Genomic DNA, 27421 nt, shown 5'->3' with positions numbered 1-27421 from the left:
GATTCATGGGGTCACAAAGAGTCGGACATGACTGAGCAACTGAACTGAACTGAACTGATAGCTTTGGAAGATGTTGCCATTTAGGGAAACCAGACAAAAGGTAACGGGATCTTTTTGCATTATCTCCTACAACTGCATGTAAATCTACAATTATCTCAAAATACAACACCTCATTAAAATACAAAACAAAAACTGTCCTGTTGGGGAGGATGACAGAAGAGGCAAACCTTTGAAATTCAGAAGTTGATGAAAAAAACAACTGTTTAATCAGGTACCTTTGTCCTTAGGGAATATTCTTGAAAGCAGAAAGAGTTTTACTTTCCCTCTATAAGAGAAAAAAAGGTTTGAAAGCCATTTTTTTTCTATCTTTTAAAAATTATGTAATAAAGCAAAATAGAAGAAGTACATAAAATGTTATGTTTTTAAAACAAAGAGAGAAGCTCTTATAACCATCACCAAGGTTACAGCACAGAATACCGTTAAGTACCCCAGAAACTTCCTATGAGTCCTTCATGATTCCAACCCTTCTACCCAGACTTCCACCTTACAACCAGTTGGAAGGTGACAACCTGGTTGACCTTAAGAACTGTGTTCTTACTCCTCTGCCTAGGAAATCATCCCCAAACAAAGGAATTCTGTGTGGCTTTCTACTTTGTATTTGAAGTCAGATTTATGCATTTTTTTGCATCTTCTTTTGCTCAACATAACGTGCCTGGATTGTCTTCATATTGTAAGGATAGCCATACTTCACTCATTTTCATTGTTGTATAATTTATATATTTATTCTACCATTCATACTTAGATTATTTCCACACTTTGGTTGACAGATCAATGTAGCTATAAGCATTTTTGTACACGTGTCCTGAGGCTCATGTGTACAAGTTTCCTAGGGTATAGATTTTGGAGTGGAGTTGTTGGGGTATGTTTAACCTTATTAGACAAAACTCAACTCTTTTTCAAAGTGCATCAATTCCTACTAACACCAGTTGTGTCTGTGAGTCATCATTCTGTATCATCAAAAAGACCACGTACACTCACTCTGTTAAATCTTGGTGAGTGCTTTTTGCATAAAATTTTATCTTGATTTGGTATTATTTTTTATTTCCCAACTTATTAATGAGGCAGTACATTTCTTTAGAGCTATGGTTTTACCCAATGACTTTCAAGTAAGCAAGAAAAAAATGAGGGCAAGCTATATACTGACATGAAAAGATGTTTACTCCAGATTTGCCAGGTGGAAAAATATCAAAGTGCAGAAATATACATTTATGGGCAATCATTTTTAAGTGTCTATTTTATGCTTATAATTTACATGATTTTTCATTCAATCAACACGGTATGAAGCATCTACTATGTTCTAGGCACTCTCCTAAATGCTGTGGAGAACAAGTAAGCTGAAGACATAAAATCAGAGGGCAAAGTGGAAGGCTCTCCAGCTGGTGGCTGCCCTTTCAAGAAATTTCTCTCACTGCACACGGCCATTCTCTCATGACTGTACATGTTTAAAACTTGGTCAGGGAGCTCACATTTTCCAAGTTTTTATTTCCTCATCAATAAAATTAGGGCACATTCCCTGCCTTGGTGGTCTGACTGAGTGAATGTGAGAATCAAAGGAGTGTATATGAAAGTCCCTTAGGAATTAAGTCTTATAAATGCAAAGGCACGAGCTTAGACCTGTTCCTTTCTCCCAGGATGAGTTCAAGCCCAGTCTGTCATGAGAATCTCACCTTAGACTGTCCCTCCTACTCTGCTCTATGTCACAAACTGCACATGTCTTGTAAAAACAAATAATCTGCACACCTCTCAAAAACACACTTGAGACAAATCTCAATTCCTTACCTGTATGCTGTCTGTCATCACCTAGCAATTTCTCTTTGTTTTTCTATTTCTCATTTCATATTGAAGTATAGTTGATTAACAATGTTGTGTTAGTGTCAAGTGGATAGCAAAGGCAGTTGTACTGATACATTTATCTATTCTTCTCCAAGTTTTTTCCCACTTAGGTTATTATGTAGTATTGAACAGAGTTTTCTGAGCTATACAGTAGGTCACTATTGGTTATCTATTATTTTAAATATGTATAGCAGTGTGTACATGTCAACTCCAGGTTTCCAATTTATTCCCCAAATCCTTCCCCCCAGTAATCTTAAATTCATTCTATAAGCCTGTGAGTCTATTTTGTAAATAAGTTCATTTGTATCATTTTTTTAAGATCCTGCATATAAGTGTTATATGATATTTGTCTTTGTCTGACTTTCTTCACTTAGTATAACAATATTGAGTTTCAACCATGTTGTGGCAAATGGCATTGTTTCATTCTTACAGTGGCTGAGTAATATTCTATTGTATTATATATGTACCACATTTTTTATTCATTCATCCTACCACCTAGCAGTTTCTTAAATATGTTTGCTAACTCTCTATGTAATATTCCTCCTCTACCCTAGTCAAGCCCAGGAGTGCAGTGTGAAACAAACAGCTACTTATTAAAAGCTATAAAATAATTTTTGGAAAAAAATCTATTGGGCTTTGATTTTCGGTAATCCACTAGTGCAGTAATCTGTTGTTGTTTATTTGCTAACTCATGTCCAACTCTTTGCAACCCCATGGACTGTAGCCCACCAGGATCCTCTGTCCATAGGACTTCCCAGGCAAGAGTACTGGAGGAGATTGCCATTTCCTTCTTCAGGGGATCTTCCTGACCCAGGGATCAAACCCATGTCTCCTGCTTGGAGGGAGATTCTTTACCACAGAGTCACTGCAGTAATCTGATTCGCTGGCAAATATTTATGGAGGAGGTACTTTGTGTCAGGCATGCTTGGAATACAGAAGTGATCAAAACAGTCCTGGCCCCTGCCTTCAGAAAACTTTCAGTCTAAATGAGAAGACAGACTAAAAGCATTATGTGTATATAAAGCTGATTAACAAAAGAACCAGAAGAAAACATGGGGTGGGGGTGGTGGTGAGGGAGGGAAGGCAGATACTAACAGTCCAGCTATGCTAGGAGATAAGGCTTATTTGAGACACTGATCTTTAAACTGAACTTGCACTTGAAGCAATTTCATCAAGAAGAAAAATTTCATAAACCATTATTTGACTAGTTATAATAAAGATTTCATAATAATAAATTGAAAGCTTTCAATGAGATACAAGTGGATTGCTCTTTAAAAATGAAATATCACAGGAGTATTAGGTAAACAACCTGCATCTAGAACTTTCAAGCACGGCTGTCCTTATTTACTTTAAAAATGACTACTGTGCCAAAACAAAGTGCAACAAGATAGAATTTGTTTGATTACCTATTTACTTTTGTCAGCCTCAGGATAAGGGAAAGCTTTTACATTTATCCCACACCCAGTTCCCCCAGCCCACTGCCAAATTCTGTGTGTAAAGAGGGGATTAAATGAGATTTAGGCACCAGTCAGGATCTCAGTAGAAATCTGATGACAACTAAAATGGACAGTTGAGTATAGTTTAGTGAAGGCACTATTTACAAAGATGTGGGTAGAGTTAAAGGAAAGCAGCAAGTGATAATAATGCATCCCCAGGTAGTACCTGTCAGGACTCCTAAGGGCCAATAAATATCCTTACATTTGCAGGGTAAAAGAGGAGAACAGACTCAGGAAGCTGGAGAAAGAACTGGAGTGACAGGAAAGGGCCACTGGCTAAGAGCTGTAGCCTTTGGTGGACGAAGGCCACCCTGGAGCCCAGAGCCTGGTAGAAAGTTCTGAGACTCTGTTCTCTTCTGAGTCTTTCATCTCTTGCTGTTGATGCCCAGGGACAACCAAAAGGAAGAGAGAGAGAGAGAGAGGAAGTCCACTGATGCTGTGAGTAAAGGTCAGTCTAGTAGGATGCAGGTCTGAGTGGAGGAAAGTATAGGAAGTATCTAAAGAAGTAAAAGAAAAATGGGCAACATAAAAACATTAAGGGAAATTATTATGTTGCATTGTATCATATTTTTGTGCTTTTCTCTTATTCTCTTGTGCTAATAATCAGTCAGATAGCTATGAGAAAATAAAAATATTATGTTGTGAGGTATGGTATATCAGGTTATTTAATGCAGTTCTACAAATTCAGTTCTTCTATGGATAATCCACAAAATGGATACTTAATTCCCACTGGCTCACTATCACAAGCAGTTTGAAGTTTATCACCTTTCTCTTTCCATAATGGTAGAATTTTTAAGGTGTTTAATTTTCACAGGGAAGCTGAATCATAATTGTCCATAAAGCACATCCACTGGGATATATATCTTTGTGCCTCTTCATCAGGTTATGTCAAATTGTATTTCCTAAGGTGCCCAATAGGTTGTCATATATAACCAAGGAAATTCAATACAAGTACAATATGATGTAAATTTAATACAAGGTATCTCTGTGTACACTGAAGAATTCTGTTTACTGTAAGAATTAAACAACAATGCTTTAGTGTGCCATAAAAACAACAATGCATAGTGAATATAGATGCTCCAAACATATTTGTTTGTTTTTTCCAGCGCAGTGTGGCAATGTGAATATCAACTGAGGTTTCCCCCCAAGGTCCGGATGATGATTGAATGTGGCAGATATTTCCCTGTGTGAATACTTGATCCTTCAATTAAAAAGGAAAAGAACAGCTTTCACAATGTGGAAGAATGCCTTATTACCGGTATGCTCGCCTAAAAATGGAATCAACGGAATCTGAACAAGACTGTGCTTGGGAAATTCTGCCTGACAAACTGATGGGAGGTGTTTCATAAAAGTTACACAAGGTTTGCTCAAAACTGTCAAGCCATTTTCCTCAGTGAGCCACCAAATTCTACAGTCCGTTTCTTCTATGAAATATCAGCATTTGCAGGAAAGAAAATAGATTCATATTCAGGCTATTTCAAGTCAGTTCAAAATAAAACGTTAAAAACAGTTAACCCTTAAAACCAGACAAAAGTCAGGACAGAGATCTTAGAAATGTAGAACGTTGGCTCTGAGAATGAGATACTCAACCAGGAAGAGTATCTTAGAAAAATTCTGTATATATTTTCACATGGCTACATGGAATCCTACATTATGAGCATTTCTATATAAAAAGTAGAAGCAGAAAGGTTTGATGAATAAAATCATGCATTTTTGAGTCATTCACACTTTGTTTTATATTACTTTCCTAATCAACTAGCTGTTTTGCCTAGAGTAATTTAAGTTGTTTAATATTTATAAATTTGAATTTTCACATCTGAATGTTGTACCTATTTCATGGGCTAGTTATGAAAGTGAAAGTAGCTATTACTATTATTAGTATTAGTAGAAAATCAAATACTTCTTTTTCTGCATGGGCAGAGCACTTAATTGGCACTGACCCATACACCTTCATGTATATACATTTAAAATTTTATTTCTCTATATCCTTTCCTAATGTGAAGGACAGCATATACAGTTAATTGGTATGCTTACCACCCATTCCTATAAGTGATATATATTAATACATGCTCAAAAATCTGGACTAAATATTCTTTCAATAATGTTCTACTGTCTTCTTGGTATTATGCATAAATAAGCCTGTGAAAATAATCAACTTTTAAAAATTTTTCTATACTTATTGAAATCATTGCCACTTCCTTGATACATATCTGTGTATAAATTCTCACGAAGCTGGATCAGTATAAAAGGCTGAACTAGGAAAATGTTTCCATAGGCTCCTCAAGCATTGTTCCCTTTCTCAAGGAGACCCAGGGACCCTTGTCTAATGGGCGCTCAGATCTCATATGCCCATTCTGTCTTTAGCAGATCATGATGGCAGCAATGATATGATAATACAGCCTCTCACACTGGCATGTAAAGGAGACCCAGCATGGTGTGCTGTCTGTCTCTTTTCTGCACATCTAAGAATCACCAGGCTGAAGAATTCATATGCCAAATGCCTGGGTCTCTAATATATATTTTGAGTCTTCAGCAGGCCATGATGGAGATGCCTTTCCACTCCCTTTGAAACCACCCCACCTATATTACATAGTTATAAGATGTGTTGTCAATGCATATTTACGTGTACTATATGTGTACTCTGGTTCTTCTCACATCAACACAATTACTATTTTAATATTGTCCCTGGGATCAGTAAACATGAATCCATCCAATAGCCATTTAATATCCATCTCCTCTATGATTGGCATCCTGCCAAACCTGGAGACTAGACGAGCAAACAGGGTGAATAGAATCCACGCCCTCATGAGGGTCACCGTCTAACAGGGTAACTATTTTACGTAAATTTACATAGGTAAAGACAGTAGAGAGTTACAAGAAATTCTAAGTATTAATAAAGGATAAGAATTTAATTTTTATACTTTTAGTTTTATACTTCTAATACTTTAAAAATATGTATATTCTAATCAGTTTAAAATGTTACCAAATATGCTAGACATGGGCTTCTCTGGTGGCTCAGTGGTAAAGAATCCAACTGCCAGTGCAAGAAATGCAGGTTTGATCCCTGGGTTGGGAAGATGCCCTGGAGAAGGAAATGGCACCCCACTCAAGTATTCTTGCTTGGAAAATCTCATGGACAGAGGAGCCTGGCAGGCTACAGTCCTTGGGGTCACAAAAGAGTTGGATATGACAGACACTAAACTACAACAAATGAGGAATAAGTTTGGTAGAGCTGGATATCCATGCTGATCTTAGCAAAGTAGATCTCAAGTGGGAGTATTAAACATAATTCCAGACTCTGTGACTGAAGCTTCTGAAGGAGATAAAGCTCATGAGAATTTGGAAGTTCTCAAAAGCAGAATTCTAATCATGCAATTGTAATCTACACAATATAGGTCATAGATTTCTTAGAAAGTAACCCTTTGTGCTACATTTCACTGCAGGCTAATGGTAAGACAAAGGGAGAATCAAGATCCTACAGAATACATGGTTCTTATCCACCTCGGACCAAAAAGTAGCTCTTTTCAGAGGTTTTAAAATCCTGCCTGTAGTCGCAGCCTACAAAGAACACCTCTGCCAGAGGGAATGTGGACACAAAGGGCTATGAGTAAAGAAAAGGAGCTAGAGTGTCACACCACCATTTTTTGCAGGTGTGTGAAACAAGTCACCAGAATAAAGCAGGACACATTTGAAGGAAGCAGAGCCTTACGTGTGAATCAAGTGATAATGACCCAGTACTTAAAGAATGGACTTGGCAGTCTAAGGCAATGAATAGTAAGCAGCATTCTTTAAGATAGCAAAATCATGGAAACTTAAATGTCTATCAATAAAAGATGGGTCATATAAGCTGTGGCTTCATTCAGTGGGATTCTACTCTGCCTTTCAAAAGAATGAAGTTGAGCTACACTTAACTGTTATGGAAAGATGCTTCCACCATATTAGGTGAGAAAAGGAAGTTGCACAACAAGACAAATAGTATGAACTCACACTTGTTTAACAATTTTGTGCATATTTCTTTTTGTGACTATTAAAAGTGTGTTGATTGGTTATACTAACACTGCCCTTAATCTTGATTTTTTTCTGGTTTATTTAAAGTTTACTGCATTCTATTATATTCTCACTACATTTTAAAAAATTTTTGTTGAAAAAACATAACATGAAATTTACCATCTTAAGCATTTAAATGGACAGTGTAGTAGTATTAATATTAATTGCAGACACCTTGTTGAGCAAGATCTCTAGAACTTTCTCATCTTATAAAACTGAAACCTTACATTCACTGAACAGCAACTCTCCATTCACCTCCCTGCCAACTCCCAACCCCTGGTATCCACAGTCTATCTCTATGTATCTGACTACTTTAGATACTGCATATATACGGAATCGTCATATCTCTCTTTATGTGACTGACTGGCTTTACTCAACATAATGTTCTCAAGCTCCATCTATGTTGTATCATGTGATAATGTCCTTCTTTTTTTAAAGGTGGAGTAATATTCCATTGCAAACATATGCAAGATTTTATTTATCCATTCATTTGTCCATGAACATTGGGTTCCCTCCATCTCTTGACTATTGTGAATAACTCTGTGCAATGAACATGGGTGCACAAATATCTCTTCAAGATCCTGTTTTCAATTATTTTGGCTAAATACTCAGAAGTGGAATTGCTGTATTATATAGTAATTCTATTCTTAATATTTTGAAGATTTTTCCATACTGGTTCACATAACAGCTGCATCAATCTGCATTCCCACTAATAATGAAATAGGTTTCTAATTTCTCTTTGTCCTTGTCAGCACTTGCTATTTTCTGTTTTTTGGGGTTTTTTTGACAGTGATAATCAAAATATTTTTAATGGAGCACTGATTATGTGTCAGGTACTATTCTGACATAAGAGCAGCTGGGATAGCACTGAACAGAAGATGCCAGAACAAGAAGAGTTCTCTCAGAATATGCAGTATGTTCTGAAGCTAAGAGCAAACTTCCCAGCACAAGCTGTGGAGCAGGACCCGGCTGCGGAGGAGAGAAGAGAATGGAACCAAATAAAGCAAGAGGCCATTCTCCTAAGCCCCAGGAAAGGATTTTCCCCAGGCTTTAATGAGTAGGGGCTGGTTATTTAAATCAGAATCAGTTATAAAGCAGGGAGCCTGTTTCCTAAGCCATGCTGGCTAAAGGTTACCAATTGCTTGATGGGTAAAAATTGGATATTTATATGACACCTTTAAACTTTTCATATTTTGTCATTATTGTTACTCAGTTGCTCAGTCATGTCCAACTCTTTGTGCCCCTGTAGACTGCAGCATGCCAGGTTTCCCTGTCTTTCACTATTTCTCCAACTCAATTCATGTCCACTGAGTTGGTGATACCATCCAACCACCTCATTCTCTGTTGCCCACTTCTCCTCCTGCCCTCAGTCTTTCTCAGCCTTATATATATATATATATATATACATGTATATATATATATATATATATAGTCACATATAGGTATGCATTTAGAAATATTTCTTATTACAGAAAGTCAGTTTACTGTTTCTCCACATTTGTTTCTCATGTTTATAAAGTCCTAATAAAATAATCTGTTTAGGTATATGACTGACCAAAAAGTCAAGATTTTGGAGCCTAGCATGTGCAAAATCAGACAATCAGTACCTGTTATACAATATGACAGTCTAAATGTGTATGTAAACCTGGATGTACCTCAACTTTTATTTTGACTGTGCCATAGGCATGTAGGACCTTAGTTCCCTAACTAGGAATCAAATCCATATTTCCTGCAGTGGAATCATGGCGTCTTAACCGCTGGACCACCACGGAAGTCCCCAGCACTAAACCAGCATTTTTGAAGATAAGAAGTCAATGGGGGTATTTATGATTATTCACACCTTTGGTTGGAGCACTAGAATCCACTTCTCCAGTCAGTGTCCCCCAGATGGTTCTAGTAATCAGATAGGTTTGAGAAAATCATTTGAAAATGTATCTTTAGTAACATAAGTTTGAAACCTATTTTATTTCCCAATTGTATTACTCTTCTGCAGCATATTCAGAAATGAGAAAGCAACCACAATGCAGCTATATTTTAATACGGACCTAGTTCCATTATGTTTGCACTAGGCATGCTTGAGAAGAAAAAAACTAAAAATTCTTAATTCAAATGCAAAATCCAAATTCTGTAAAGACCAACCCTAGTCCCAGACTCTGCACAACTAAAAAAATATATTTTCGGAACACATACATTTCAAACAAATACATTTCAGGAACTGAGCTGTAACTACTTCTACCCTCTCTGTTGGCATCATCAGAGAGTCAAGACTCTACAGTATGTATGCCACTGACTAAATGAAATTTTCACAAGAAGCAGCTAAATGAAATAAGTATTATTAGGTCCCAACAGAAAGTACTCCATTGTGCTAGGCTTCATGAAGGAAAAAAGAAATAAATGATTTGTGATCCTTATCATCATCTGTTAGGGCTTCCCTGATGGCTCAGCAGTAAAGAATCTACGTGCAATGCAGGAAACAAGAGATATAGGTTTGATCCGTGGGTCATGAGGATCCCCTGGAGTAGAAAATGGCAGCCGCTCCAGTATTCTTATCCCACGGACAGAGGAGCCTGGCAGGCTACAGTCCACAGGGGTTGGAAAGAGTCAGACACAACTGAGTGAGCACACTGCACACACATCATCTGGTAAGTGTGTTGGACATGTACTCAGATAAATTTGATCCAAGGATGAATGAGGTATGTGTCATGATGAAGGCAAGGGAAGAGGTTATATGGTCAAGAGAAGATGGGAAGCTTGATTTACACTCAAGAAAGCGTGGAATGATTTCATAAAATAGGAGGCCTATATTTAGCCCCAAGGAGTGAGTTAGATTTCTCCAGATAAAGATGGAGAGATGGTTGGGATTGTTAACTCCAATTTTATAATCCAAGGAAACTGGGCTTCATGAATTTAGTAAATTTTCTAAAGTTACCCAGTTACTTCTCATCAGAGATAACATCTGACTCTAGGCCTATTTGACACCATACCAAAGATTTTCGACCCTACACCAAGCTGTAAGTATCCCAGGCAGCTAAAATGGAAAGCATGCTACAAGGCTGTACCAGTGCAGGTTGAGCCACAAGCTGGGGGTGATCTGAATGCCTGACTAAAGAATCTGGACTTTATTCTTTGGGTGTGTAGGGGGACGTGTAGGAGCTTTGGAAAACTGATGTAGTGACAAGATGTTCTTTAACCATCAGATTTTCTCTAGACAATGGACAATTGGAATAAAACACTGGAAAATTTGAGGAGAGTGAGGAGATAAGTAGTGGAGAGAAGAAATTTTTTTAATGAAAACTATTACTAAAAAATGTCTAACAATTACCCCACAATAAAAGCTCTGAAAACTCTATGATTAAACAAAAGACTTTAGAATGAGCAAACATGTTAGCATCAATCTTCTAAATCTCACAAATTCTTATTGTTCTTATGTTCTTATTATATTTAAAATATAATGAATATATTTTAAAGTTGCTTGTAAATATATAAAACACAATACACAAAAATTCTTTGAAATGTAGAAAGTATTCTCTAGTCAACCTAGCATTCTAGGTTCAAAGATAGTTGCAACCACAGATTAGGATGAAGGCAAGTGTCTATTAATACTATACAAATCATATAATACATTTAAGAGCAATCTAGTTGGGGTAAATCATTAACATTTTCATTGCCACCTATGGATTGGAATTCTTTGTGGAGCACAAAGAATGATAAGATTAACCATTTAAGTATCAAACAGATACTCATTTTTTTTCTTTTTTGGTTAGGAAATTTGTAATAGTACAGGGATAACTTCAAGAGTAGAGATAAACACTCACTCCAATTATTAGAGCTCTTTCCATTACCTCAAATATATCTCGTGCATTTGCCAAAAGTTTAATTAAAATGAGATGACTGGAATAATTAATATCATAGTAAACATAAGACAAACTAATACAGTTGTAATTCTTTTTCTTTCTTTCTGGCTATGCTAAAAGAAGCCATTTCAATTTTCAGTAATGAGTTACTTAAAACAGTTTCTATGATATTAAAAGTCTTCTTGATATTTGAAGAGGAGCAAAATCTGATGTTATGTAAGCTTGACCAGTGTGGAAAAATGACACTATGCTGGGTGTAAATTAAAGATATTTCCAATAAGTTAATAAAGCAATTTCTATCCCAAGTTACTACAAATTCTTTATAAGATTTTATTTTAGCAAACTTTAACTGGCTGATCTAATTCTCTAAACTATGCAAAGGCAGATATATATCACTTAGAAATATATACAACCCATTTCAAGTCAAACAAGAATAAATGTATATATACTTAATGTATGCATTGTTCAAAAAACTCATGCTGAAATATTTATAAATAACATATTAAAAATATAGAGTTCCAAGTGGTCTCTTTTAAGATAAACTTATTAAAGTAAGAGCATTTTGAAATACAATACGTACATGAACTTTCTACCTCCCTACTTCTCCAAGAAAGAAGTAATGACTGTGAAAAACAGAAAGTCATTGAAAATATAATGTCACTCTCACAAGGGCATTCTTTGGGAATCCTGGTTTGTTCTCTTCACCTCTCCCAGAACATAGGAAACCATAAGATGCAGTACATAAGAACTATCAAAAGGGAGCACTTTTGAGCCACCAAAACTGCATGTGAGCCTAAAAACCACAATCTTCCAACTACAGACAATGATACTATCTCAGGTATTTTATGTGCTAAAATGATCATTAAAAATTAAGCACCACATATAAGCTGCCATTTAGAATATTAATTTACCTTTGCTAATCATCTTTTTAACTTGAGGCTAAAGGAGTTCACTTACCATTCGGATACTCAGGCTCAGTCCAGGAGATGTTAAAGGAGTGAGGGGAGTCTGGGTTCACTCTGGGAGCCGGCACGCCTTCGGGGGTCCTCTCCTCAGTCAGGGCCTGGCTGGCCTTACTCACTGTGCACCCACCCCCCGTGCAAGCCTGGACAGAGAGGCAAAAAACGCACATGTCACTCGGGGCCCCGAAGTCTAGACGGGCACTGAAGAGACAGAGTTCATTATGAGAGTTTCAGACCCTTTGAAATAGTGTTCTCTCTGTCCCCTACCCCCAAATAAAGTTGCTTCAATGCTGAGGTCTAACATTTAATTAGTTTGCTTTTTAGGACATGAGATCAGTTCAGTTCAGTTCAGTCGCTCAGTCGTGTCCGACTCTTTGCGACCCCATGAATCGCAGCATGCCAGGCCTCCCTGCCCATCACCAACTCCCGAGTTTACTCAAACTCATGCCCATCGAGTCGGTGATGCCATCCAGCCATCTCATCCTCTGTTGTCCCCTTCTCCTCCTGCCCCCAATCCCTCCCAGCATCAGGGTCTTTTCCAATGAGTCAACTCTTCGCATGAGGTGACCAAAGTACTGGAGTTTCAGCTTCAGCATCAGTCCTTCCAATGAACACCCAGGACTGATCTCCTTTAGGATGGACTGGTTGGATCTCCTTGCAGTCCAAGGGACTCTCAAGAGTCTTCTCCAACACCACAGTTCAAAAGCATCAATTCTTCGGTGCTCAGCTTTCTTCACAGTCCAACTCTCACATCCATACATGACCACTGGAAAAACCATAGCCTTCACTAGATGGACCTTTCTTGACAAAGTAATGTCTCTGCTTTTTAATATGCTATCTAGGTTGGTCATAACCTTCCTTCCAAGGAGTAAGAGTCTTTTAATTTCATGGCTGAATCACCATCTGCAGTGATTTTGGAGCCCCCAAAATAAAGTCTGACACTGTTTCCACTGTCTCCCCATCTATTTCCCATGAGGTGATGGGACCAGATGAGATAGCCACCTCCAAAAACTAAATAATAACCCAGGGTGTAAGAATGTATGAATTATATTCCAATTTAGAATCTAGAGATGGGGTATATATTGACCATGTGAATAGTCACAATGAAATTATCCTCATAGAAAGCTTCCTAGAGTGACTCAAACAAATATAGACCCATGAGAAAAATACTAGAGAATAAATGCTACTTCAAGATAAAACACATGATTTCAAAAAAAAAAAAGATACACAGAAAATATGTGAAGTGCTCAGATGCTCGGTTGTGTTCAACTCTTTGCAACCCCATGGGCTGCAGTCCACCAGGCTCCTCTGTCCATGAGATTCTACTGTCAAGAATACTGGAATGGGTTGCCATTTTCTCCTCCAGGGGATCTTCCTGGCCCAGGGATTTAACCCACGTCTCTTATATCTCCTGCATTGGTAGGCAGATTCTTTACCACTAGTTGCTGCTTGGGAAGTCCCAATAGTGTGAACAGTATGTTTAAAGTGCGACAAAATGTGAAATCAAATAAAACAATATTTCTCATAAATCTGCAATGAAGCAATTGTTGAATGACCATTTAGTGGCTTAAAGGGTGAAGTCATTAACTGATGTGTCAGAGGAATTGAGCTTCATCACATGGCTAACAAACTTAAACTGATCACAGAACCCTCAATTCCCTTAATGAAGGAGGTATAGTAATGCCAGAAATGGAATCATGGATGTTAAGATATTCAGAAACCTCTGTGTGCATTTTCATTGTAAACTGCCAATAATTCCAAATAAATGATTCAGTCTATTAGGGAAATATCATCCCTACATAACTTATTGGATAAGCCTTTCTCCAGAACACAGAGTTTTTCCAGCCTCTATCTGCTAGTATATGTTGGCAATTATGTCTTTACATAACAGCTATTTGAAAACAAGTTTTTTCCAGTACCTTTAAGGTCACAACTGTAATTTACACAAACAAACATAAAAATCTTTCAAAAAGCACTAAATTTCATCAAGAGCAGTAAGAAAATGAAGCAAAATCCTAGGACAAGGTATAAAGCAGGCAGTTATTCATTTTCATTGAAGGTAGCTATGACTAATATTAAAAAATGAAACACTGAGCTTGGATCTTGCTTTTCAGTTAGATATTAAAAGGATAAACTTTTGATACTTAAAGCAGTTGGCATTTTTCCCTAAAGACAGGAAAAAGCTGACTGACTTTTGAAGGTATTTTCTTATATTGAAATATACTACTTATAAAGTGCTGCAAATAGTTGCAAATTCTTCGCTAAAAGTGTTAGTGACAGTAAATGGTCAGTAGATGTGGAGATCAATTTTACTTCTTATTGTAAGAAGACAACAGGAACCCATATCTTGAGTATAATTTCTCAGTATAAGCAAGTTTCAGAAGAGCTAAAGTGTGGCCTGGGCATGAAACTGCATTAAGATTGGAGACCTAATTAACCTCTGGGTTTCCTCTAATGCTCAGCTGTGGGATGTGCATATCTATGTTAAGCGGTAAACCATACTCCTCCTGAGAACAGAATCTTTGCAAATAAAGAGAAGTCAATTGAGCTTGTGATTCAAAACTCTAGGACATGTCACTGTTTGCCCAAGAAGAAACTACCTGAACATTAACACATAAAAATTAAGACAAAATATTTCCAGTGTGCTAAAAGTCAACCAGAAAACATAGCAGAAAAACAGGCGTTGTGAGACAGCTGAGTTATTGAAGGAAAATCATCAAAGGAACATCCCTTTCAGTGCATAGAAAGAGATAAATCCATCCACTTGGATCCTAGATTTTCCTTTTTTTCCTTAGGAGGGGAAAAATGTTGCAGCATGTTATTCTGAAACTCAACCCACACTGGGATTTAGTCTATTTGTCACTATTATTTTTCTTATTCATGGCCTGAGAATTTCCCCCGCCAACTCTCCCAAAGAAACACTGTATGTTCTATGTTCCATTTCATTGTATATATATAGATAGATATATTTATTTATTTGTTTATATATAGATATATTTAAAACAGAATGTGAATTAAAATTTACTTTGCTTTGAGAACTTTATGGGATAGAAAATTCTGGAATAAATGAGGACGTCCTCTGGTTTGGAAGGACTGTTGGGCTGTGTCATCAAAGACCCATAAACTAGCAACTTGATAAAAAAGCTTAAGGATTCAAGGAATTTGGAGAGAATTTTTCTTGTAAATGAACTCACATTTTCAAAGGGCTGCTAAAACAACAGAATTACCTGCAAAATATTTTATTTTGTTCTTTTATTTCCCTATATCCCTTTTGCATGCATTTAGAGGGCCAGGTGAGTAGGGTATCTTAGTTCCTTCATAGAGAAATAAATATTCTTAAAGTTGCTTTTGGTTGGTTTAATCTACCTGATATTATCTAAATGAAAATGAACCAATCAGTATCTTATTTGGCCTACCAGCACAACATTCAATGCAACTGAATGCTGATTAAAATTTTGGCTTGGAACAGCTAAACAAAATTGTGGACTTGATCAAAGATGTCTTTATGAATTGGCAAGGTCTTTGAAAGCCTCTGAGATGTTAAAATAAGGTGTTTCACCCATCTCCTATCACTTTTATCAATTACAACCACATTGTTTTAAATTGAAAAGTCATACTACTGCAATGAAGAATATCCAGTCCCAATAGGAGATTCAATTTTAGTACAATAAAATGCATAACTAATAAAAGTATATCAATTATTTTTGAAATTATAAATATTAAGAACATCCAAAAGTAGCATTTTCTTTTACAACAGTTTGTTTTCAGATAAGTAGGGTCTGATGATGTTAAGAATGTAGCATATTTTAACATATGAAGAAAAAGAAAAAGGCCATATTATCTAGAAATGATCTTTTGAAAATTTAAAGCTCATCATTTCTAATAATCTGTCCAGGAAATATATTGAACACAAACTTCATCAAGAGGCAAATGTCTAGCAGTAATATGGTTATTATTAAACCATATATACCTTGATACCTGCCTGTCTTATTAGCCTCCTTATTTAATTGCTGGCTCACTAATATTTACTAGGAATTATGACACTTTGCAATGCCATTTCCTAAATGTAGCAAAATATGATGCTATTTCTTCTAGGACAAACAGCATATATTTGGAAACATACAGTCCCTAACTCTGACTTTTTACAGCAAGTTACTTGATTCATATCAGGTCTCAGATTCTCTGTGAAATAAATATTCTCAGTGTTCATTCATTCATTCAAGAATCACTCATGGGCTTTGTTTCCAGATACTATGCTTACTTCTGCAGACAGAACTTTGAAATATGCAGTCTCTACACCTTTGGATTTTATAATATAACATTAAAAAGCCTAAGATCATGGCATCCGGTCCTATCACTTCATGGCAAATCAACGTGAAAAAGTGGAAACAGTGACAGTTTTTATTTCCCTGGGCTCCAAATCACTGAGGGTGGTGACTGTAGCCATGAAATTAAAAGATGCTTGCTTCTTGGAAGGAAAGCTATGACAAACCTAGAGAACATATTAAATTGCAAAGACCTAACTTTTCTGACAAATGACCAAATAGTCAAAGCTATGGTTTTCCCAAACCTTTGGAAAAGTCATATACAGATCTGAGAGTTGGACCATAAAGAAGGCTCAGTGCCAAAGAATTGATGCTTTTGAAACGTGGTGCTAGAAAAGACTCTTGAGAGTCCCTTGCATAGCAAGGAGGTAAAACCAGTCAATCCTAAAGGAAGGGCTTCCATGATAGCCCAGTTAGTAAAGAATCTGCCTACGATGCAGGAGACCCTGGTTCTATTCATGGATCGGGAAGATCCACTGGAGAAGGAATAGGCTATCCACTCCAGTATTCTACTACTTTCCTTGTGGATCAGCTGGTAAAGAATCCCCCCACAATGTGGAAGACCTGGGTTTGATCCTGGGTTGGGAAGATCCCCTGGAGAAGGGAAAGGCTACCCACTCTAATATTCTGGCCTGGAGAATTCCACGGCCTATATAGTCCACAGGGTCACAAAGAGTTAGACACCAATCAGACATGACTGAGCGACTTTCACTTTCAATCCTAAAGGAATTCAGTTCTGAATATTCCCTGGAAGGACTGACACTGAAGCTGAAGCTCCAATACTTTGACCACCTGATGCTAAACTCATTGGAAAAGACCCTGGGAAAGGGATGAGGGAAGGAGAAGTGGGTGACAGAGGTTGAAATGGTTGGATAGGATCACCAACTCAGTGGACACAAGCTTGAGCAAACTCTGGGAGATAGTGGAGGACAGGGAAGCCTGGCGTGCTGCAGTCCATGGGGTCGCAAAGGGTCAGACACAGCTTAGCGACTGAACAACAACAGGGAAAACTACATGAAACCACATGAAGTAACATACCTGCTCCAGTCTGGAGTAAATCATATGGAACTCACATGTATTTTTCTCTAATGCCTGCCTAAATGCTTTGTATCTGAAAGTTTTGTTTCCTAGTCCTCAGTCAATATGCTAAGACTATCTACAAACGCAGCTCCACTTGGCTGAGAACCTGATCTCCATCTATTAATCTAATGACCTTGAAAGCCAGTTATCCTGTTGAAAGCGTGAAATATACACGAGTTCCTCAATTAACCAAGATGAACCTAAAATGTTCTGGTTCATTTAATTTACCTGTTAACAGAGTTAAAGTAAAAAACCTTTTAGTTGAATACTTTCTGAAAATATGTCAGTGTATATTCTGCCCTAAAGATACAGTGAAATCAAAAATAATATGAGCAAATTTACTTTCCTAACAAGACAGGGCAAAGACTCTTGCATCTTTATGACATCTTGCATCAACATTATTCAGTGGCTGACAGGTCTCCTTTGACTTCACAGAATATTATTTGGGGTCAACTTTTTAGCATCATAGAAGTTTAGGGCTCAAAGATACATTAAAAATCACTTAAGTCAAAGTCCTAATTTTAGGCTTGAAGAACATAAGACTCAGTGCAATTAAGTGAATTTTTCAGGTCAGTTAGTGGCAAATCTGAATTAAAACTCAAGAAAGTGGATTCCCAATCTAGTTGTATTTATTTTTCAAGGTATTACAGACTTCTAAAACATAGGAGATTCAGGTGGGTCTTCACTTACTGTGCAAAATATCCTAAAAATTGTCTTGAAAGTAGAACTTGGTTTCATACCCTTTGCCTCCTTCTAATAAAAGCCAAGAGTAACACAATTTCTGTTTAATTTTGGTTGTTTCTAAGCAGCAGGGGCTTTTCTTATTTTGATATCACCACTGTTTTGAAATGATGTGGATTTCCATATTAGCTTTTGTAAATCAAGTTAATACACTTCTTATATCTTGGGTGGAAAAGCTAAGAAATTAAATTGCTGATTCAGAAACCTATCCGTGTGCTGAACACCTAGGCACATGGAGACAGTTCTGAAAAGAATTTTTAACATTGTCTGATTGCCCTTGTTGTGTGGTGTCAGGTCAGACAGTTAGCAACAGTTGAATGTAGTTTATTTTCTCGTGGTATAATATTTAGAGCATTCAAGAGCATGTTAAGTAAAATGAATGCATACACAGTGTCTACATAAATGTAAATTTATTCATAATCAAGAGCAGAATATTTTCTATGGCATTTATCAAAGCAAATATCCTTATATAGGTATTGCTATAAAATGAAGAGTGTGTTTAAAACAAATAGGGACAATCTCATGTTTATATTCAGTTATTTTCAGATATGCTATTAAACTTAAAAAAGATTATATTTCATCAAAAAAAACAAAGGAAACTACTGAGTATAAATTCCACAGTAAGATCAAGGTCTTTTAAAAGATCTTTGTGTAAAAGTGCTATTTTGCATTAAAAAATGCTATTGCCTGTCTAAACTATGTTGATTCTAGGGTTTTATTACGTGACTGTTATTTTGAGATAGAAATGTAATGTAAACCAGGATATAATAACAATCAAGAATATTTGAGGGTCATTTAAATCTTCATTTAAAAATAAAAGACCTACATTTTCATACCATGCATTGCTTTTTGAATGAATACAAGCCCCATTGGGAAAATAGCCCTAGTAATCCAAGCATTTTCTGAAAAGCCCTCAACAATTATGACATTCTACAAATAATAAAAAAAGAAATAATTTCTGATAATCCCAAATTAGATTTGGAAAAATCTCCTGTTTCAGATGGTTATTCTATCATTTTGCATAACCAAAAATAAATATGTAGGTATTAGATCAGCAATATTTTCACTTTGTATGTGAAGCGAGTTTTCAGTGTAAATAGCAATACAAGAGAATTTTGTTTTTTTTTTTTAAGTGAGAGATGGAGAGAAGATGAGACAAAAGGGAAGCAGCAAGGAGAGTGATGAGGACAGACAAATTGAGAAAAATAAAGTGAACTTACTGCCAGTTTGATGAGATATTTATTACCAGGTAAAAGGTACTGCAGAGTGTGATCCTGAAAAAGTTCTGTGTTGTTATAGATGACATCCCAAACTGTAAAATCATGTGTGTGATTTGAAATATATAATATATAGCGTTCCAGAATTCCATTTACTTTTCTTGGTTGTTTCCACCTGGGAATGAAAAAATATAGCATTATAATCATCAGACATTCAAGTCAAATTTGAGATGTGCAGGATTTTTAAAAGACACATATGAGCTTGGATTTATGCCATCGTAAAGAAACACGCTGAGAGCTCAAAAGTAATTCACTTAAAAAATACCAAGTAGTTACGAAATGTCTGTTCTGAATGGGATAGAAATAAGACATAGTGCCTGCTTTCTAGCTATTTACCATTTTAATTAGCTAGTAATACAAAAATGTAGGCGTGAGTGCTTGATTTTGAACTTGGGCCATGGAACAACAATTGGGAGAAGTAGAATGTCTGAGAACTTCTGAGAAATGAGAGGGAGAGATAATTGTATAATTTTCATGTCACAGTTGTCTTGAAAGATGCAGCAATCTAACAGAGTTTCAGTATGCAACTACTGAAGAAAAGTTAAGACTGGAAAGGCTGAAGTAAGTAGTCAGTTAAGACTTCTAGAATGAGGTGACACTACCTGGACACATAAGATCATATACTTGATGGATTGGAATCGGTAGGCAGAAGGGAAAGTAGAGGCTATTCCAGATGCGGGCTACAAAGTGTCAGGGGGAATGAGAAGGACAGTTTGCGGAATAGACAGAAATTGGTAAACGGAGAAATACTTAGAGCAGAGGGAAATTTTTTAAGGTAAATAAAGTGGGCTCAGCTTGGGACACATGAAAGCCAACAGGGGAATTTACACTTGGAACAATAGGATATGAAATCCCAGTGTTTGTCAGCTTGAATGAACATCATAGTATCTTCAGTTCAAACTCTTTAACTGGTGAGAAAACCAAGATGAGGAGTGATTAATGTAAACAAATATTAACTAGTGGGAACAGAGGTCTTCTAAGTTTCAGTTACGTACTGCAATATACCTTGTACCTCACATATTAAGAAAAGGATAATAATCAGTATTATCAAAAATAATCTGAACATGCCAGTATATGACAGAATCTCTCTGACTTCAACTTCAGGGGAGCAAGAGAGTCCTATTTTATAATCAAAAAGAAAAAAAAAATTACGCTAATTCCAAATAATTGCAAATAATGCCTCACATTAAAAAAAAAGCCCAGGGCAGTCATGTAAGTGGTCATTTTTTCTTTTTTGAAGTTTGCACAGAATCTACGTACATGTGTGGCTCAGCTTGATTGCATAAAGACAAAATGGAAATTAAGTTGGCAAGTGATAATCAAAGATTCCCAGAACCACTGAACTAATCACTTCTGTGCATTTAATCACAATAAAATTAATTTTATGTCACAAACCCTTCCCTTGATTGAACTCACTGGGATTCTTGCATGAACCAGTGTGTGATAGGGACAATGTTTCTACTTACTGAATGTATACAGTTCTAGAATCCAGGACAGTCAGAACTGGGGGATCCACGTGTTCTGGTGGTAGCTGTGCGGTGGACAGTATGACCAGGGAACTGTTTGTACATCCCACATGTGTGCAAGCACTGAGCAGAAATTGGTGGGGCGTAAATGCTGCTAAATCTGTGGGGAGAACAAGAATTTACTTACTATCATATTTTTTATTCAGGAGATTTCACTTATCCTCTACTTTCTTATATCTTAGAACTGTTAAAGTAAAGCTTAAAATAAACACCAATAGCTATACAAATCAATAGCAATAAAATATAGGCTGTTTTATCCTTAAAATATACCATGGTTATTTTTAAATAGACAAGTGTCAGTCAGACTCCATTTAACTTTTTCTTTTAACAGTTTGACTGTTTTCTTGGTTGTCTGTGACCAGGTAAATCATTTTCAGAGTTTAGAGTTAGTTCAAGGGCTCTGTTAAAAAATAAATGAGAGATTTAAATTATTTTTAAAGTATATTTGAAGACAACAGGTCTGGTTTTTGAAATGCAAATACATAGCTTATAACAGTGACTTTGCTCTTGTAATTCCTTTTGTTGAATTTTTTTCTTCCTCTATCCACCCGACCAACTGCGTGTTATTTGACCTTCAAATTGTCCAGGCTCAGTACAAATGCCAATTTCTTTCTTAAGATTTCACCAGCATACTATGCCATGACCCTTGGCAGAAGGCGGAGCTATTATCCTCTCCTTTGTCTCTCAGAGTTTTGCACACACTTTTGGCATAACACAACACTGTGTCATAATGATTTATTTCCATGACTATCTGGTCCATTAGACTGAACACTGTAAAGAACAATGGTGCCATGTTCATTTTACATCCTCAATATCTAGTACACTGCCTGTACATCGTAGGTCTGAATATATGTCTGAATAAATGAAGAAAGAATTAACTAATGACATGATCTAGATGCAGTAGAGCTAGGTATGAAAGATGATAAAGACAATTGGGCTAGTACTCTATCCAGTAACACTCTCCCTCCTCTGAACTTCTTTAGTACTTTATATCTATCTGGCTCTCTGAAAGTGAAAGTTGCTGAGTCATGTCCAACTCTTTGCAACCAAATAAACTGTACAGTCCATGGAGTTCTCCAGGCCAGAATACTGGAGTTGGTGGCCATTCCCTTTTCCAGGGGATCTTCCCAACCCAGGGATCAAACCCAGGTCTCCTGCATTGCAGGTGGATTCTTTACCAGCTGAGCTACCAGGGAAGCCCATCTGTCTCTCTAAAAAAAACCACATTCACTTGCATTAAAAGAAGCTAATCTGTAATTTACTAATTCAATTCTGAAATATCAAACACTTTATTTAGAAAGGTACTCAATAATTATTTTGTTGACTGAATCTAAGCAAAGTTCAGTCAACTTTACCAAGATTTAAACGTGTCACATTTTCATACTGCTAGAAATAATCATTATTTTCTGGAATACTTTTGAAATAAGGTAGTTACAATGTAAGCAACACATTTTCTTTAAAGATCATTAACCTTGAACCATTACAATTTCATGTATAAAAGATGAATGAAATGCAACCTAATTCAGGGAAATAGATTTTGCATTGCACTGACAGCAAAAGTAAACTGGAAAGAGAACACTTTGATTTTCATGCAAAGTATAATCAATTGGTTAAACATGTAGGTCATCAGAATAAAGGCAAAAAAAATTTTTTACACTAAAAATAGCTACTCTAGAACAAAAGGTGATTACCAAGAAAAGACTTATAATGCTTTTGATTAAACTTGCTTGCTTCACAACTTTATCTTACAGGTCCTTGATGGTACCAAGTTGAGGTTGGAGGCAACACAGGCAATGGGGGGGGGGGGAGGTCAGAAGATAAGTTATAAGAACACTTTGAAGTTGTTAAAACAGAATGGCCTTGCCAGAGACTTCTGAGAGACGGCAGGAACAGCTACACTATGTGTGCACAAGTCAGACAGAACTGAGGTCCTTTCATTTGGAAAAACATCCTATGAAACTTACAAAGTTAAAACTCATGATAATAATGGCCTCAGAGGCTATACAGAGAGTAACTATTATTTACTGTGGGAAAACTTCATGCAAAAAAACATGTCCTACTAGCAGGTCCAACCCAACTATTGGGTTGGTCAAAAAGTTCATTTAGGTTTTTCATAATACCTTAAGGAAAACCCTGAATGAACATTTTGGCCAACCCAATGCGATGTGTAATATGCTAACATATTATACCTCCATTTCCCTGTTTTTGTCATCTTTTCCTTCTGATTCTCAAGAGCTTGGTGACTGCAGCCTTTCATCCCTCCCATCTGTCTGAATTCCTTACATTTCTGAGAAAGGAGAGCTGGGGATTTGACTTAAAAGCCAGTTGCAGGAGCAAAACCAAGGAGGAAACAGAACCTGGAGGAAAGAGGGAATCCCTGATCGGTAAGTGCTACTAGGGAAAAGCTGTTGTATTTAAACATGAGAATGCAACTATTTTCTCTGAAAACATACCCCAGCAGGAAACTGTTTTCCATGGGGCTGATTCCAAGTGACTTTGGAATATTTTACTTGAGAATATCTCCTAGTCATACCAAAGTGTCTTGGTCAGCTGCAAACCACTGGATGCTATGATGATCTTTTGCCAGTGAACTCTTTGTGGTGGGCAGTTCTTGCTTTCTTACATTCTAGCTTGTTGAGGCAGGGATTTGGTTACCTACTTTGCAGTTGGTTAAGAAGTCGTAGCATTCAATGGTGGCCCAAGACATATTTGTATGTGTTTGCTGGCTCAAACTTGCATATCCAAGTAGTCCTTAGTTATCTTGAGCTGGTAGGGTCAGAAGGCATCATCATAGTATCACCATATTAAGTATCTTCTTATCACAGAGTGCCCCATTCTCATTTACACTACAGTCTCCATGCTTTGAGGGCGATCTTGATCACAGAACTCCCAGAATACTGGGAGAACTCACCCAGAATACCTGTCTCGAATGGGAGTATCTTTCTGTATTAGTTCCAGGATTACTCTCTGTGCCTGGATTCTACTCTGACAAAATATGCTCCTCCATAGGTTGAGAAGCATCCATGTATACGATGGTCAGGACTGAGGGAGACCAGGATGAGGAAGTGAGCAAACAGGATCAAGTTGCTAGAGAAAGCCAGTATGACTCGTGACCCAGGACTGAAGTAGAAGACGCCAACTCTTATCAAGTCCTCCACTCATAGTTGGCATTTACTCCTAGACTGTTTAAGGTAATAAGAAATGTATGGATGAGAAAGCTGCTGCATTTTAAGAGTTTAGCATGGCTTTAAATTGAATGCTGACTAGGGTTTAAGGCTATCTGTACATAAAATATGAAAAGTGCCCAAAGTGCCACAGAAAACAGAACAGAGCAAGAGGAAAGAGTGCGCAGTAATTTTAAAGGCAAGAGTCAGGGATGTGAACTAAGTGTGCTGTCATAATCATTTTGATATATATGTAAGTAAAGTCATAAGGCTGTACACCTTCAACTCAATTACTGCATGTCAATTATATGTCAATAAAACTGAAAGGAAAAGAGAAAAAGCGTGAGTCAGTGGAGGCCACAGCAGCAGGATGACATTTTCAGCAAATGCCTGGAAAGAATGAGAGTAACAGTTGTGGGGATTCTAAGCAAAGGACTATTTTAAGAGAGGGAACAAGCTAAGCAACGGCTTGGAAGGAGGAACATGACTACCATGAACATGGCAAGAAGGCCAGTGAGGCTGGAGCAGAGCAAATGAAGCAGAAAGAAGTAAGGGGTGACATCAGAAAATTAATAAGGGATAAGACCATATGAGTGTTGTATGTATATGCATGAATTTGGAGTTTTAATTTGGAGAGAATCTAGTTAGAAAGCTACAAGACAGTTTTGAACAGAGAAGGTGGTCAGATATGGATTTCATCAACATCAGTTTTCAATTTCAGACGGCTTTATTATATGTCTTGGAGAAGATCATTTTGGGTTGAATACCTGGAGTGACTTCATGAAATTCAATGTCCAAATCTCTCCCCAGCTTTGGAAGTTCTCAGCTATAGTTTATTTTGATAAACTTTTTGCTCTTTTCTTCTCTTCCATTTCTGGGATTCTGTGATATATAAACTGGTTCTTTTAATGGCATCTCATAATTCATGTAAGTTTTCTTCACTCTCTTTCATTCATTTTGTTTTGCTGACTAGATGATTTCAAATGACCTGTCTTCTAGCTCACAAATTCTTCTGCTTGGTTGAGTCTGTTCTTGTATCTCTTTACTGAATTTTTTGATTGTCCTTATGTTCTTTGACTCAAGGACATCTATTTGTTCTTTTAAACAATTTCTATTTCTTTGTTGAGCTTCCCGTTTTGTTTATGCATAATTTTTCTAACTTCATTTAGTTGTCTATTTTTGTTTTCTCATAGTACAGTGTATTTCCTTAATAGGATAAGCCTAAACTCTATGTCAGACAGTTCACAGATACTGGTTTTCTTTGGTGGTGTCTTATTTCCTTGATTATCATGATCCTTATGAATCATAGTGTCTGTATATTCAAGGAAGTAGGCATCTCTTGACTACTTGGACTGGTTTTATCCACTGGGTAAGTCTTGAAACCAGTTTTATGGGTACAGGCCTGGCACTTGAGCCTGTAGTAATGGCCCTTGGACCTGTATCTATGTGCACTGACAAGGATTCCGGGTACAGGGGGCGTAAGAAGTCCAGGTGTATGGACTACTGGGTGGGCCCCGCATCTGCATGTTTAGTGTTTGGTCCAGTACTTGGATGTTCCAGGAACCTGGCATTATGAGAGTTGACCTGGAACCTGAGAATATGAGGGCTGGCTTCGAGTTAGAACAAGCCTGGACCTGTAACTATAGGAGTCAGCCTGTGACCTGCAGTCTCAGGAGCTGAATTGTAGGCTGTGTCTGTGGGAGCTCGCCATGCACATGGCTAGGCCAAGGGCCTGGGTATGTGTGTGCAAGCTAGAATTAAAGATAGCATGGCAGAGGCTGGGCCTGGTACACAGGAGCTATGTGGGACCACTGGAGCTGGCCAACGAAGGAAGCAAGAATACATCACAGGGAAAAGACAGTCTCTCCAATAAGTGGTGGTAGAAAAACTGGACAGCTACAGGTAAGAGAAGAAATTAGAACATTATGTAACATAATACTGAGAACCGAAGAATTGATGCTTTTGAACTGTGGTGTTGGAGAAGACTCTTGACAGTCCCTTGGACAGCAAGGAGATCCAATCAGTCCATACTAAAGGAGATCAGTCCTGAATATTCATTGGAAGGACTGATGCTGAAGCTGAAACTCCAATACTTTGGCTACTTGATGCAAAGAACTGACTCATTGGAAAAGACCCTGATGCTGGGAAAGATTGAAGACAGGAGGAGAAAGATGTGTGTTTGTGTTACTTAGCCATAAAAAAAAAAATGAAATAATACCATTTGCAGCAACAGGGATGGATCTAGAAATTATCATACTAAATGACATAAGCCAGAGAGAAAGACAAATGTCATATGATACTGCTCATACATGGAATCTAAGAAAAAACTATAAATAAAGTTATTTACAAAACAGAAATAAACTTGCAGACCTAGAAAAACTTATGGTTACCAAAGGTGAAAGGTGGGAGGGATAAAGTAGGAGTTTGGGATTAACATATACATACTACTATATCTAAAATAGCCAACAAGTATGCTGGATCATTGAAAAAGCAAGAGAGTTCCAGGAAAACATCTATTTCTGCTTTATTGACTATGCCAAAGCCTTTGTGTGGATCACAATAAACTGTGGAAAATTCTGAAAGAGATGAGAATACCAGAACACTTGACCTGCCTCTTGGGAAACCTATATGCAGGTCAGGAAGCAACAGTTAGAACTGGACACGGAACAACAGACTGGTTCCAAATAGGAAAAGGAGCACATCAAGACTGTATATTGTCACCCTGCCTATTTAACTTCTATGCAGAGTACATCATGAGAAACGCTGGACTGGGAGAAGCACAAGCTGGAATAAAGATTGCCAGGAGAAATATCAATAACCTTAGATATGCAGATGATATCACTCTTATGGCAGAAGTGAAGAGGAACTAAAAAGCCTCTTGATGAAAGTGAAAGAGGAGAGTAAAAAAGTTGGCTTAAAGCTCAACATTCAGAAAACTAAGATCATGGCATCTGGTCCCATCGCCTCATGGGAAACAGATGGGGAGACAGTGGAAACAGTGTCAGACTTTATTTTCTTTGGGCTTCAAAATCACTGCAGATGGTGATTGCAGCCAT

At 37.2% G+C, this 27421-nt stretch overlaps 1 protein-coding gene across 1 annotated transcript in view; it reads right to left on the bottom strand.

Annotated features, from left to right (window-relative positions):
* Window positions 1–27421, bottom strand: part of USH2A (usherin) — an 893901-nt gene that overhangs the window by 417433 nt on the left and 449047 nt on the right. The window contains exons 33-35 of the mRNA XM_043484771.1: window positions 21142–21301; window positions 19619–19790; window positions 12248–12395 (exon numbers count right to left, since the gene is read on the bottom strand). Of these exons, the coding sequence (XP_043340706.1) occupies window positions 12248–12395; window positions 19619–19790; window positions 21142–21301 (480 nt within the window). The remainder of the gene's footprint in view (window positions 1–12247; window positions 12396–19618; window positions 19791–21141; window positions 21302–27421) is intronic.

This window comes from Cervus canadensis, chromosome 13, assembly GCF_019320065.1.
Source record: "Cervus canadensis isolate Bull #8, Minnesota chromosome 13, ASM1932006v1, whole genome shotgun sequence".
In the NCBI taxonomy this organism is placed as follows: domain Eukaryota; kingdom Metazoa; phylum Chordata; class Mammalia; order Artiodactyla; family Cervidae; genus Cervus; species Cervus canadensis.
Note: the sequence above shows the minus strand (reverse complement) of the source record. Positions and strands in the feature narration are given on the sequence as shown.